Consider the following 15,117-nt stretch of genomic DNA (forward strand, 5'->3'; position numbering starts at 1 on the left):
ATACAAGTTAGTTTGTTCCTGGAGACCACTCATAAAGTGAAAACTTGTAAAGCAAAGCAATAATTTCCCATAGTAGCAATGTCATAACTCGTAATTCATCCCCAGAAAAGTATTTTACCTATAAAATTTATAATATTCTTAGATAAATGGCAATAAAACAGTAGAATGTGAAGAATATTTTATGTAAAGTTTAAAGAATGTCAAGCTCATTTATAATAAATATATATTATTATAATTGTTTTCTGAATCACTTGCACTAGACTCGCGCACACCATCAATTGTAGACGCAGTCGCTAACTCACAAGGACTCATAGACGGATTTGTAGATTTCTTTATAAAAAAAAAATTTAGGGATATTTGCTTAGAAGAAGCTTTTTTTTGCTCTCTATAAATTTCTCAGTAACACGCAGAAGCATTTGTTATGGTCATAGAAACTTTTGCACTTCATTCAAAATTTAAATCTTGTGCTTGGAAAGTTTCCAAGGCTTTATCCAAATGTCGAAATGTTTCTGCAAGTTCTTTCAACATGAAAACATTAACTGACGTTTCATCAGCTGTGACCTTTTCCTCTTCTATTGTTGCCTGCTCTTGCATTACAATGCCTTTGTTGGTGAGTTTGTCATTATGTGATTGAAGCAGCTCGCCTACAAGATTTGCCAGCATGTTCAGATTCAGTTCATTTGCCAGGTTTACAGTTTCTTCTGTTTTTGTACATTTTCGTGTGATTCAAGACCCTCAAAATCATTAAGAAACTGAGGGTAAAATTTTTCCAAATGATGTTGCCACATACACAAAATGGCTTTTTTATATTATAAAATAAGCTCAAAAACTCTGAGTCTCATAAAGTGGGTCCTTGTAATGTGAGGTATTATTGTGTGCATGTGTCTGTACATGCACTCATACATCTGCAAAAACTCATACATGCATATGCGTACATGCACACATACACCCACATATGCACATATACACACATACAAGTTTGTATGCCCACTCCCTTAACCATCGACCCAGTCACACTGCTACGACCCATTTCCTGTTCAACCATGTGGTCCTTTTCTCAAGGAACAGCTGTCATTTCACTTTCAATACTAATAATGTGAGATCATATGACTTTTCTTAACCAACTACAGTCTATCTGCCGGTAGCCATCTTAGACTTCCTGCACCTCCATGTTTATTTGAATTTCCACTGGCCTGGCGAAAAGTCCTGTTAAGGGCTTGGAATCTAAGTAGCATGGAATCTGAATCAAACTGTTTTAATCCCATTTGTATGGGATATCCATACAAATGACCAGCTGCACACAGGCATGTTCATTTACAAAGAAAACTTCCATTTTTGTGAGGTCCTTTCTTAATAAGACTAAAAATGGCTTTACTGAGTGTAAATAGGAGCTAAAGTTGGTAGACAACTGAATTAGAATTAGTTATAAATCTTCATGTTCTGTGTTCAAATCTCACAGAGGTGAACTTCACTTTTCATTCTTCCAGAGTTGTTATCAGAACTTGACTGTTTCCTCCTACCAAATTGTGACATTCTCACTGTTCCCTCTTACCAAAGTGTGGCTGTTCTCTTCTACCAGCTTGTGACATAGGAAATGTTAAATAACAAGAAATTACAATGCTGGGTTTCTGCATTATTCCTCCCCACCACTAAAATTTCCCATTTTGTGCTCCTTTCTCCAACTTCACACCCATTGACTGACCTCTTCATTCCTACATCTTGGACTCCCCTCTATCTCTTTGTGTTTATTTTTCAACTTATTACTTTCAGGCACCTGTTAAAAACCGAGATGCTTCAGTGCAAGTGCGTGAAACCTGGCAAGTAGTTGAAGATATGGACTTCCCAAGACTTAGCAAACTCAGTTTACCTGGAATTGAACCACCTGAAGACTTGTGAGTAATAAATTGGAAAGATATCTTTCAAATAGTTTTGGTATTGGCTTTATTACTGAGCACTAATTCTTTCTTGCAGGTATTGATAGTTGATTTCTCATAATTTGAGAACATTTCATTACAATTTCTTGTATCACAACTTTTATAGTTTTATGTAGTTGCTTATGGAGAGATTTTAATTCAGTATTGAATTACTTCAAGTAGTAGTGCTCTACATTGATGTGAAAGATATATGGCTGCTTTGAAATTGCAAATTGTCTGGCATGGATGATATACCTGCTGAGCTGTTGAAGCATGATAGGGAAGAGGTTGTACAATATCTGACACATTTTGTTTAGCAGCAGAGAGATCTACCAGATGATTGGGGGCATGGAATGATGGTAACACTATCGCCCCAAAAAGGTAATCTGACAGGCAACTGACATGGTATTTAACTGTTATCTGTTCTTTGCAGCTTCCTGCTGAATAGATTGAAGAAGATCGTTGATGTGTTGAGAGAGGAGCAGGCAGGTTTTCAGAGTGGCAGGTCCTGTATGGAACAGATCTTGTATGAAGGAATATAATTGAGCAAAGCAAAGCACGTAGAGTACAGCTGCTTATTAATTTCATTGACTTTAAAAAAGCATTTAATAGTGTTGACCGAGATACATTCCAGAATAGCTTGGGAGTCTATGGGGTCTCTAGCAGATGTTTCAACATCTTTAAGTTACTATATAGGAACTTGCAGTGTTCTGTGAAGATGAGCAGCAGAACCACTGACATGTTTGAAATTGCTGCTAGAGTGGGACAATGTTGCATTTTGTTGCCATTTCTGTTCCTGATAGTGCTAGAGTTCATCATGTGGAAAGCAATGGATAGCACCAGTTTTGGAATAACATGGGGATTAAGCAAAATAACATTTGGATTCACAGATGACTTGACATTACTAAGCTTCAACAGAGATATGCTGCAGTCCATGACAGATAGACCATACAGTTTGAGGGCAAAAGATCTGTACTGAAAAGACCGAAGCCATATGAATTGGTGGAACCCAAGCACAACTTGTCTGTCTCAAACTATATGAAATTGAGTACATCAATAAGTTTACATATCTCAGTGGCTGTATTTCAAATGAGGTAAAGCAATGTTAGTATTCCAATGTTTTTGTCCAGTATGGAGATCAAAGACTATCAGTAGGAAGATAAAGCTGCAGCTATACTCATCTATTATACCAACAGCCATTTACGCCCATGAAACCTGGAAGAAGAGAGCGAAGATTTCCCAATTGCTAAACACATTCCATCAATGCTGCCTACATTCAATCCTGGGCATGTCTTTGCAGGACAGAGTGCTAAATGAAAAGTTGATAAGAGCTAGCATGGGAAGTTTACAGGATATAGTGACTGAGCAGTGGATATAATTTACTGGCCATGTGCTTTTATTACTGCAGGAGAAATATTCTATCATCATGATGGAGTGGATGCCAGAATGAGGAAAAAGACCATGTAGAAGACCAAAGGAGATGTGCTGCTGCATATTCTGGAACAACATTATAGCAATAGAAGTCTGCTCTAATGGAGCTAAGAGAAAAGCAAGCACTGTCTGCCCATTGTGCTAATGGCACTGGAGGATCTAAGGGAGAATCTTGCTGTCTACATTGATATTATATATCAACCATCATCATCATTTATTGTCTGCTTTCCATACTGTCATGGGTTAGATGGTTTGACTGAGACTGGTAAGTTGTAGGGCTACACCAGGTTCCAATCTAATTTGGCGTGGTTTCTATAGCTGGCTGCCCATTCCAAGAATGTAATGGGGATTCAACAAAAATTTGGCTGCTTTTCCAGTAGGCTGAGGAATACCATAGGGGCTACGATCACTTCAGTACCTGTTCAGACAATGTCGATTTGATGGATGGAGTGAGCTAATGTGTGGCAAACAAACCATTTGTGCAGGTCATTTGGCAAAAGCTAAATGCTCATAGGGTGTCTTTGATAGGAGAGTTCACCATATATATATATATATATATATATATATATATATATATATATATATATATATATATGTATTTGTAGCTGTTTTAATATTAATGTGTTTAGTGATATAGAAATTTGTAACTATCATAATATTGATGCCTATACTGAAAGATGTAGTGGCTTTTTATCTGAAGTTTTGTTACCTGCCTGGCTAGGAGACTAAGATAACTGATTTAACACCTTCGCTTGTTTTGGCTTAAATTACCAAAGCATCTAAGCAGGGTATTGTAGTTGCTCATCTTTGTGTTTGCAAAATTACTGGAAAATGGCTGAATGGATTTTCACCAAATTTGGCAGAAATACACATTGGATGACTGGCTGAATTTTGGTTTGATAATAATTATCTTTGAAATTGATGGACGGGTGAATCAAAATTTTGTTCCATAGCCATACACAGGCAGAGAAAATAACTCTTAATGTCATTTTGTTGAAATGAATTCGTCTGAGAATATACGAATCAAGTATCCGAACTGTTGCTATAGTAACGAGGCTAAAGCATGCAGATTGAAGCTGCTTGGCATAGATTGACCATGAATTGTGCTGTGCATTCGCACTAAGTTTTAACGTTCTAGCTCACATCCACTGTTTACAGCAGTGCTTGGAAGGAAGGTGTGTAGCATGTGATAGTTACATTGACCATGAAAGAGAAAGTTGAGCAGAGAATGTGCATTAAATTTTGCCAAAAGCTTGGTGATGCAAAGTTCTCAAAAAGTTCTCATTGTTCTTGACACAATCAAAGAGATCTTGTGCAACTGAAACCCGAGTGTCTTTTTGGTCAACTGAAAGCAGTTTTGGCATAAACTTGGCAGACACACATCTCACCCAAATCTTCAGTGATAATGGACTGAACTGAGTCATAACTAGTCTGCACATCCTCTGATAACTCATGGATGGTGATTCGATGATTTCTCCTCACATCTGCTATGTTTTTCTCAGTTCTGCTGGTTGCGGGTCCCCCAGAATGTTCATCAATATCAACATTTTTTGGGGCATCTTGGAAACGTCTGAACCATCAAGCTTATACACTCCTCTCTATACATTTTTTACAACTTTGCATATGCTTCTGAGCAGGTATCGCCATGACAACTTTATCTGTCATGGTCAATGTGACAATCGCATGCTACACACCTTCCTTCCAAGCATTGTTGTAGAACGTTAAAACTTAGTGCATATACACAGCAGGGTTCAAAGTCAATCTGTGCCAAACAACTTTACTCTGCATGCTGTAGCTTCATTACTATGGCAGGAGTCCAGATACTTGTTGATCAGACTTCGTATTTATGCAAGGTATGCATCACCCTTCCAATACCTTTATTTTTAATTTTTATACTATTTTCTTTAAATATTCAGGTTGCTCTGTGGTAAAATGGAGTTTTATGACAAGTCTTATGATCGTGTGACTACCAAAAATGAGCGGCCTTTGAAACGGATCAATCGTATTTTCCATAAAGTTACTACAACTGATGATCCTATTATCAGACAGGTAAATAGAGAGAGACAAGTTGTGTTCTACTTCTTGTAAATTGACATCATGATTTTCACCATCATCACTGGTATTAGTAGTCATTACAATTTATTACATTAACCATTTTTGATATCGCCCCACATAAGACTAACTCTTGTTCTCTGATTCATCTTTGAAAGTCTTCTTTTGTAATTTTATGTAAGAATGTCTTGTTAGATTGTAAATACCTTTATATACAAGTTATTTTACTAAATGCAACCAAATTTTTGATTATTTTCAAAATGAAGAGAAAACTTTATGCTATGTATTTCATCTATTCTGTTCTCATGCTGTGAGTACAGTGGAAGCTTCTTAGCAGTAACATGTTTCTTCTTCTCTCAAACTCAAACTTTCTCAGGTTCTGTGTTGTGCATTGTTGATGTCTGTATAACAAGAGTTAACTTTTATAGGTGACTATACATTTCTCGACTCATCATATAGAAATGTTCCATCAGAGCAAACACCTAGACACTCTTTGTGATGTTAGGAAGACTAAGGTAGCAAGGTGTCATCTTGACAGTAATCTCCTGTCATCAGGGATGATGTATTTATATGAAGATTTGTATTATATATTTAAAATGATGTTGCACACTATTATCTGCATTGTTGATAAGAGGATGAATATATCTAGACATGTATATTGTTTTGTGGCAGAAGGTGATCTTAATCACTTTTGTTGAAGCTTTGCAAATACTTTGTCATATTTAAGCACTGCTGCTGTTGTCATCACCATACATCATCTTCGTCTTTATTATCTGTAATAAGTATCATGATTGAATAACCTGATAATTAAAAAAATGATATGAAATGAAAGCATTTCAGTAATCTTAATTAAGTTGTTAAATTTTTGTTAACCATTCTTGTAATTCCTGTTTATTTCTGTTAACCATTCTGTTAATAGCAGTTAGTATCGAAATCATTGATCACACTCTTGTCACCTGATCATTGATTTCAATGGTCAGCTCTTATATGCTGGTCAGTCTTATCCATTTGTTTATATAATGTGGTGTGTATGTGTATTTTCTGTTGTATATGGCCATCATTATCATTTAATGTCTACTTTCCACACTGGCATGAGTTAGATGGTTTGACTGGAACTGGTAAGCTGGAGAGCTGCACTAGGTTCCAGTCTGATTTAGCACGGTTTCTATGGCTGGATGCCCTTCCTAATGCCAACCACTTCAGGAGTGTAATGAGTGCTTTTTATGTGACACTGGCATTGACCACAATTACGATTTCACTTAGCTTTACGAGTTTTCTCAAACACAGCATATCACCAAAAGTGTCAGTCACTTATTGCCTCCTTGGGGCCCAACATTTGAGGATCATGCTTCACTACCTTGTCCTATGTCTTCTTAGGTCTACCTCTTTCACAAGTGCCCTCCACATGTCCTTGTCCATATGCTTCACATGGCAATACCAACACAGTTGTCTCTCTTGCATACAACATCTGATGTGCCCAGTTTTTCTCTTGAGATGCTTACACTGTTGTACATGCGCACCGACACTGCATGTCCAGTGAAGTATACTAGCTTCATTTCTTTCAAGTCTTTGCATGTCCTCTGTGGTTACAGCCTACATTTCATTGCCATGTAGCATGGTTGTTTGCACACAAGCATCATGCAATCTACTTTTCACTCTGAGAGAGAGGCCCTTAGTTACCAACAAAAGTAGAAGCTCTTTAAACTTTCCCCAGCCTATTCTTATTCTAGCAGCTATGCTCTCAGAGCATCGACCTCTGCTGCTGACTTGGTTACCTAGGTAATGGAAGCTATCAACTACTAGTTTTCCCCTCTGGCATTTGATGGAGTCTATTTTCTTCACATTTCTTGTGTTTATTGTACCTGTACATCTGCCACACAGACTTTTTACCTTGTTAACCTTCCTCTGATATTGCTGCACCTCCTATGTGGGTATATCTTACACTGGGTATATCTTATGGAGTTTCTACCTATGCCTTTTCTACAGATTGAGCAGGGCCATCTACCTGAAGGGATTTGTGATTTGTCCACTTTCCTACTTACTAAGACTGGTTTTTGCTAAATTAACTCTAAGCCTCTTTGTTTCTAGACCTTGCTTCTCTACACATGAAATTTCTTCTGGTTCTGGTAGTGATTCAGCTACATGAACAAAGTCACCAGCATAGAGGAGCTCTCGTGTGCAGCCCAACTTAAATTCCTCTGTTATTGTCTGGAGGACTTTGATGAATAGGAGGGGGCTGAAGATTGATCCTTGGTGAACCCCAGTGTGTACCCTGAATTCATTGCTATACTTGTTGCTAACCCTCACCTTACTGATAGCCTCCCTGTCAAGTAAAAGCATCCAGCACACTCTAAAGTGGTTGGCATTAGGAAGGGCATCCAATCATAGAAACTGTGCCAAATCAGACGGGACTTTGGTATATATATATATATATATACATACACACACACACACACACACACACCACCATCATCATCCTCACCAACAACAACAACGTTTAATGTCTGTCTTCTATGCTGGCATGGGTTGGATGGTTTGACAGGAGCTAGCCAGGTAGAAGACTGCACCAGACTTCTGTGTCTGTTTTGGCAAGGGTTTTATGGCTGGATGTCCTTCCTTATGCCAACTACCCAGCAGAGTGTGTGTATGTGTGTGTGTATATATATATATATATGCCTATATTGATGTATGTGTACGCACATCTCTGTCTGTCTGTATGTATACATGCATATGCACACACATTATGTGGACGATATTTTCAATCAATAAGTACAACTGTATCTGATTCTTCAAGCGCTTCAATTTATTTACTAGATTGCTGACATTTAACATTGGTTTCTCCCATTCTGTTGATTCACCATTTTCTATCATTAATAAAACTATAGACATTTTTGATGACACTGGCATGCTAATGTATATATAAAATATGTTGAGATCTTTGTGACTTCTAGATTTTAAAATTTGATATATTTCATTTATCAGCTTGCCAAGAATCAGGGTAATGTTTTTGCTACTGATTCAATCCTGGCCACCCTTATGTGTAGTACTCGTTCCACCTACAGCTGGGACATCATTGTGCAGCGTGTTGGGAATAAGTTGTTCTTTGACAAGAGAGATGAATCTGAGTTTGACCTGTTGACTGTTAGTGAAACAGCCAATGAACCACCTCAAGAAGAAGGTGCCAGCAGCATTAATTTCCCTCACAATCTGGCCCTGGAGGCTACTTTCATCAATCACAACTTTTCTCAGCAAGTTCTGAAAATGGTAAGATTTCTTTTGATATATTAAAAGCTTTGTGTTTTCTTTTACTTTTTTTTTTTTTCAATGGCATTTTATTGATGTTAGGTGTCTGCCTCTTCTACTGCTAGTTCCTGGAAGTATTATCAACTTGGCTGACTGATGCAGATAAGGTTAAAAAAGATACTCTATGTAGTCAACCTGGTTTTAATTGTGGTAAATGTCTTGTATTATACTGTTATTGTTTCACTCAGTAGATAATCCTTGAATTGGTACCAGTAGTATATATAAATATATATTTTATGAATAAATATTTTGGTTACTTGATATGGTAGACATTTTATACTTTAGATCTATATTACCTACATGTAATCAATGTAGGGGTTATTTTAAGAAATGTAGCTCAATTAAAGGAGAGTATTATTTCCAAAAGTGTTTCAGAAGCCAATCCTAAGTCCCAATTTTAGGTGACGTCACATTGCTCTCCATAAAAGTCCAAGCTTAACCCTTTAGCATTCAAACTGGTTTGAGATAACGGCTTGAATATTGTGGGACATTGGTCAACCTGAGGCTACAGAAAGGTCTAATATAATGTTCCATGTAGTATAAGATTGAACCCTGAACTATTTGGTTGCAAAGAAAATTTCTGAACTCCCATATCTTTATCTAGAAATTATGTGATGCTGGCAGTGGGTATAAACTGATTTAGTAGTTTATCATCATCATTTAATCTCTGTTGTCCATGCTGGCATGAGTTGGGCAGTTTGACCAGGGCTGGAAGGCTGCACCAGACTCTGATTTAGCATGGTTTCTAGGTTGGATGCTCTCCCTAACACCAACCACTCTGAGAATGTAACGAGTGCTTATATGTGCCACTGGCGTGACATCAGTGTCTACCACAACTGCAATTTTAATTGGCTTCATGGTCTTTTTCTCAAGCACGACATAATGCTAAGGTCTTGGTCATTTGTCTTCGCCTCTGTGAGGCTTAATGCTTGAAAAGTGCTTTTTCCATGTCAGCTACATGACACTAGCATTGGCCACGACTATGATTTTACTTGGCTTCACTGGTCTTCTCAAGTACAGCATATCACCAAAGGTCTCAGTTACTAGTCATTGCCTCTGTGAGGCCTAAAGTTTGAAGATCATGCTTCACCACCTCATCCCATGTCTTCCTGGGTCTACCTCTACCACAGGTTTCCTCCATAGTTAGAGATCGGCACTTTACACAGCTGTCCTCATCTATGCGCATCATGTGACTATACCTGCACAACCACATCCGATGCCTCTTATGCCCAACTTTTTACTCGAGATGCTTCATTCTGTCATACATGGACACTGACATTGCACATCCAGTGAAGCACACTGGCTTCTTTTCTTTCAAGTCTACACATGTCCGGCTGTCACAGCTTATGTTTCACTGTTGTGTAGCATAGCTGTTCGCACACAGGTATCATACAATCTGCCTTTCACCCTGAGAGAGAGGCCCTTTGTTGCCAGCAGAGGTACGAGGTCTCTGAACTTTACCCAGCATATTTTTATTCTCACAGCTATGCTCTCAGCGCATCCACCTCTGCTACTAACTTAGTCACCAAGATAACGGAAGCTATCTACTACCTCTAGCTTACCCTCCTGGAAGTTGATGAAGTTCATTTTCAGTGTTTATTGTACCTGTGAATCTTCCACACACAAAAGCTATTTTCCCTGTTAACATTCCCCTGATATTGTTGCACCTCTTATACTGTCCATAGCTTACACCAGGTATATCTTATGGGGTTTCTACTTTAAGGGATTTGTAATTTATCTACCCTCCTACTTATTGAAACTTTGGTTTTTGCTAGATTAATTTTAAGGCCCTTTGTATCTAGACCTTGCTTCCGTACCTGAAACTTCTCTAGTTCTGGTTGTGATTCAGCTATAAAAACAAGGTCATCAGCATAGAGTAGCTCCCAAGGGCAGCCTCTCTTAGATTCCTCTGTTATTGCCTGGAGGACTATGATGAACAAAAGGGAGCTGAGGACCAATCCTTGGTGAACCCCAACTTGTACTCTGAATTCTTTGCCAATCCTTACCTTACTGATAGTGTCCCTGTACATGGCTTGTACAGCTTTTTGACAAGTGAATATTAATTACTGAATGTTAACAACTGAATTGAATGAGTGTACAACATTTATTTCTGTATTATTTCTATGTGTTCTTGCTGTGTTGACCTTTAACTATCTAGTTCTGTGTAGCTACCTTTCCTTCATGCATTAATCAGTATCGTTGATGTTCAAATGTTTTTCACTACTCATTCTCATCAGATTTCATGTATTCCATATTTATTACTCCACTCTTACTACATAGTGTTATATTCCCTATAATTCTCAATTATTTTGTGTGTATGTATATACATACCTACATACATATATATATATATATATATATATAAATAAAATTGATGTTTCCTTAACAAATTATTTGCGTGTGTGTGTGTGTGTGTGTGTATACAGTTAAAGCTTCATCAATATTGTTTAGCTTTTATTGAGTTTGTAGAAAATATTTATTTCAACTTATAGAGATGGAAATTGTGGAGGCACAATGGCCCAGTGGTTAGGGCAGCGGACTCGCGGTCATAGGATTGTGGTTTCGATTCCCAGACCGGGCGTTGGGAGTGTTTATTGAGCGAAAACACCTAAAGCTCCACGAGGCTCTGGCAGGAGATGATGGTGAACTCTGCTGTACACTTTCACCACAACTTTCTCTCACTCTTTCTTCCTGTTCCTGTTGTGCCTGTAGTTCAAAGGGTGAGCCTTGTCACACTGTGTCACGCTGAATATCCCTGAGAACTACATTAAGGGCACATGTATCTGTGGAGTGCTCAGCCACTTGCACGTTAATTTCACGAGCAGACTGTTCCGTTGATCGGATCAACTAGAACCCTCGATATCGTAAGCGACGGTGTGCCAACAACAACAAGATGGAATACAGAATATATTGGTAGGGAATTTATGCTGTAATAAACACAGAATGAGAATATTTACTCTCTCTACTTGCCACTAGCAAGTTTAACCATGATAAATTCTGAGCAGCAAGATAAAATTTTTGACACAAATGGGCTTCAATTTTGGTGTTGATAAATGTTAGCTAAATATAAATGTTATATTTATATGTGCATGCATTCATGAGTAAGGAATATGCCTACATATGTAGTGTGACATCTGTCTGGTTGCAAAAGTCACTGCTGTCTATCATGGTTGTCTGACTATTACTTCATAGCCATTAGCTACTCACTAATCACTGATTAGTTGAGAATTCAATTTAATTTGTTTGTAGGCATAACTCATAAAATGGTGTTCAACCTGTTTCAGGAGAGATTTAACCAAACTGAAAAGTTTCAATCCTTATTCTGGTAGTTCTCAACAAAACATTTTGTCACAGTTGAATGTTTATTTTTGTATATCTCCAGGATGACAATAAATTCATCAGACTAGTTACTTTAATTTGGTTGGTAGACTGCTAGATTACCTCATTGTTACCTCATTTTATATATATGTGATTACGCGAAGGCACATGACTCAGTGGTTAGAGCGTTGAGCTTAGGATCGTGAGGTTGTGAGTTCGATTCCTGGACCGGGCTGGATGTTGTGTTCTTGAGCAAGACACTTTATTTCATGTTGCTCCAGTTAACTCAGCTGTAGAAATGAGTTGCAGCATCACTGGTGCCAAGCTGTATCGGCCTTTTCCTTTTCCTTGGATAACATCAGCGGTGTGGAGAGGGGAGGCTGGTATGCGTGGGCGATTGCTGGCCTTCCATAAACAACCTTGCCGGGACTTGTTCCTCGGAGGGTAACTTTCTAGGTGCAATCCCATGGTCGTTCATGACTGAAGGGGGTCTCCTCTCTTCATATTTGATTAATTTGTTCTTTTGGAATATTTATTCTGTGTATGACTTATTTTGTATTGATAATATTGAAACAATGTGCAGGTCGGTAATTTTGTATTAATTTTATTTTAGGGAGATGAAAAGTATGAGTTTGACAAGCCAAACCCATTTGCTGGTGAAGATGATGATAGTGTGGTAGCATCTGTTGGCTATCGGTAAGTAATCAAGATATATGAATGGCAACAGTTATTTGAAACTATGAATGATTTTATCTTTTCTACTTGTATCTATTTTGATTAATCATTCAATAATATTTTAACAGTTGCTGTTATTGTTATGTCAGTCAGTTCACAGCAAATCTAATGTGGCGGGAATCATTTACTGACTTAGAGGCTATAAACATCACCAACCCATTATTTCTATTTAAAACTAAAAAGCAGTGAATGATGTAGAAGGAAGTAGACATGTTATATCATCCTGGCCAGTACATGATGTTGAGTGTTTGAAGTAAACAGGTGTAGAAGATTGCATCTTGGTGGACTTATCTAGTCCATGGATATAAAACATAGTAATGACGATATAGTTGTTGCTGTGATGCTAATTCAGTTATAACTAGAGTATATTAGATGACAATTTGCCTGAAGTCTAAATGATGATGAAGTAGTTGAATTATATTAGGTAACCTATATAAAGTAACTAGCTTGGTAATGAAGAATTAATAATATAGGTGAGACATGTGTCCTACCTTCTCACTTTTATATTGCTCATGTTATTAACATGAGTTATATATACTCAATTGTTAACTGAATTCTTGATTACTTAACTGTAACTAAACTTTTTTAAAGTTCCATCAGTCTTTGTATAATGTGTTATATGTATTACACTCTTCTTGATTCCATTTAACACAACCTAGTTTACCATTATTTCTACTTGACCACTGATTGTGGAGGGAACCTGTGGAATGGGTAGACCCAAGAAGACATGGGATGAAGTGGTGAGAAAAGATCTTCAGTTGTTGGGCCTCACTGAGGAGATGACAAGGAACCATGAAATGTGGTGATCTGCTGTACTTGAGAAGACATGTCAAGCTAAGTAAAATCGCGGCCCTCCATGCATACAGGAATGTCCATTATGGCCATACCCTGACACCGTCTCCCAGCTGATAAATCTTTGTCTTGCCAGTGTTATGTAAATGCATCTATGCCAGTGGCACATAAAATACACCCAGCACATTTGGTAAAGTGGTTAGCATTAGGAAGGGCATCCAACTATAAGTCATGCCAAAACAGACAATTGGAATCTCAACAGCTCTCCAGCTGGCCAGCTTCTGTCAAGCTGTCCAATCCATGCTTGCAAGGAAAATGGATGTTAAACGATGAAGATGAAAACACTGGTCAAGGTGTGGTAAGAGGGTTGCTTCCCAACCTCATGGTTCCAGGTTCAGCCCCACTGCATGGCACCTTGAGCATATTTTCTGCTATAGCTTTGTGAGTGGATTTGGTAGAGGGAAACTCAAAGAAGCCTATTGTGCATGTATGTGTTTGTAAGTTCCTCCACCACCACTTGACAGCCGGTGTTGGTGTGTTTGCATCCCCATAACTTAGCGGTTCAGCGAAGGAGACCAAAAGAATAAGTACCAGACTTAAAAAAGAAATACTAGGGCTGATTCATTCATTCAACTAAAAAAAAAAAAATTCAAGGCTGTGCCTCAGCATGGCTATAGTCTAATGACTGAAACAGGTAAAAGTAAAAAATATATGAAGATGTCTTATTACAGTGTTTAGATTTCTTTCTCTATGTTCTTTTAGGGTGAATGAAATGTGTAAAAATCATGTGCTGGGATGGATTTGATTGATTATTATTCTCCTCAGAGAACTCATTAACAGCAATAGTGTGTATAACAACCCCAATAAAATATTTTGTTTTTGTTTCCAGGTACCGCAAATATAACCTGGGTAATGATATTGAACTCATTGTACGCTGTGAGCATGATGCAGTCATGTATGGACCGAATGGTGATTTACAATTCATTAACATCAAGACTTTGAACGAGTGGGACTCCAGGGTAAATTTATTTCAGTTATAGCTAGATGTTCTTCCATATTGTTTTTAAAAACTTTCCATGAATATTTATGGCTGAATATATTTTTGTTAGCCAACCAATCACATTTAAACAAACATCATTCTGTACATTGCACAGGAACAAACTATTGACTAAAGCATGATTTGAACTCATGTACTCAGATATTGTGTTGGTGTTATCATTATCATCATTTTAACATCACTTTTCCATACTGACATGGACAAGATAGTTTATTGACGTGGATTTTTTATGGTCAGATGCCTTTTCTGTCATGAACCCTCACTTATTTTCAAGCAAAGTAATATTTTTCAAAGGCCAAACATGCCTCTGCAGAATATTGGAAATGAATGACATTCATTTACAACAATCATGTGATGTCAAACCAAGGAGACACAAACATACACACACTCACACATGATGGGCTTTTTTTAAATTTTTCTCTACTAAAGCCACTTAAAGCTTTGGTTGGGCTGGGGATTTAATAGAAGACACTTGCTTAGGTGCCACTCAATGGGACTGAATCGGAAACCATGTGG

At 37.7% G+C, this 15,117-nt stretch overlaps 1 protein-coding gene across 2 annotated transcripts in view; it reads left to right on the forward strand.

Moving 5' to 3' along the window:
• LOC106867427 (eukaryotic translation initiation factor 3 subunit D) overlaps positions 1-15,117 on the forward strand; it is a 34,306-nt gene that overhangs the window by 12,849 nt on the left and 6,340 nt on the right. For both annotated transcript variants that reach the window (XM_014912301.3, XM_089356702.1), the window contains exons 6-10: positions 1,771-1,892; positions 5,261-5,393; positions 8,379-8,660; positions 12,631-12,713; positions 14,434-14,563. In XM_014912301.3, coding sequence (XP_014767787.1) covers positions 1,771-1,892; positions 5,261-5,393; positions 8,379-8,660; positions 12,631-12,713; positions 14,434-14,563 — 750 coding nt within the window. The remainder of the gene's footprint in view (positions 1-1,770; positions 1,893-5,260; positions 5,394-8,378; positions 8,661-12,630; positions 12,714-14,433; positions 14,564-15,117) is intronic.

The sequence above is a fragment of the Octopus bimaculoides genome, chromosome 8, assembly GCF_046866305.1.
Source record: "Octopus bimaculoides isolate indiv1 chromosome 8, ASM4686630v1, whole genome shotgun sequence".
NCBI classification, from domain to species: domain Eukaryota; kingdom Metazoa; phylum Mollusca; class Cephalopoda; order Octopoda; family Octopodidae; genus Octopus; species Octopus bimaculoides.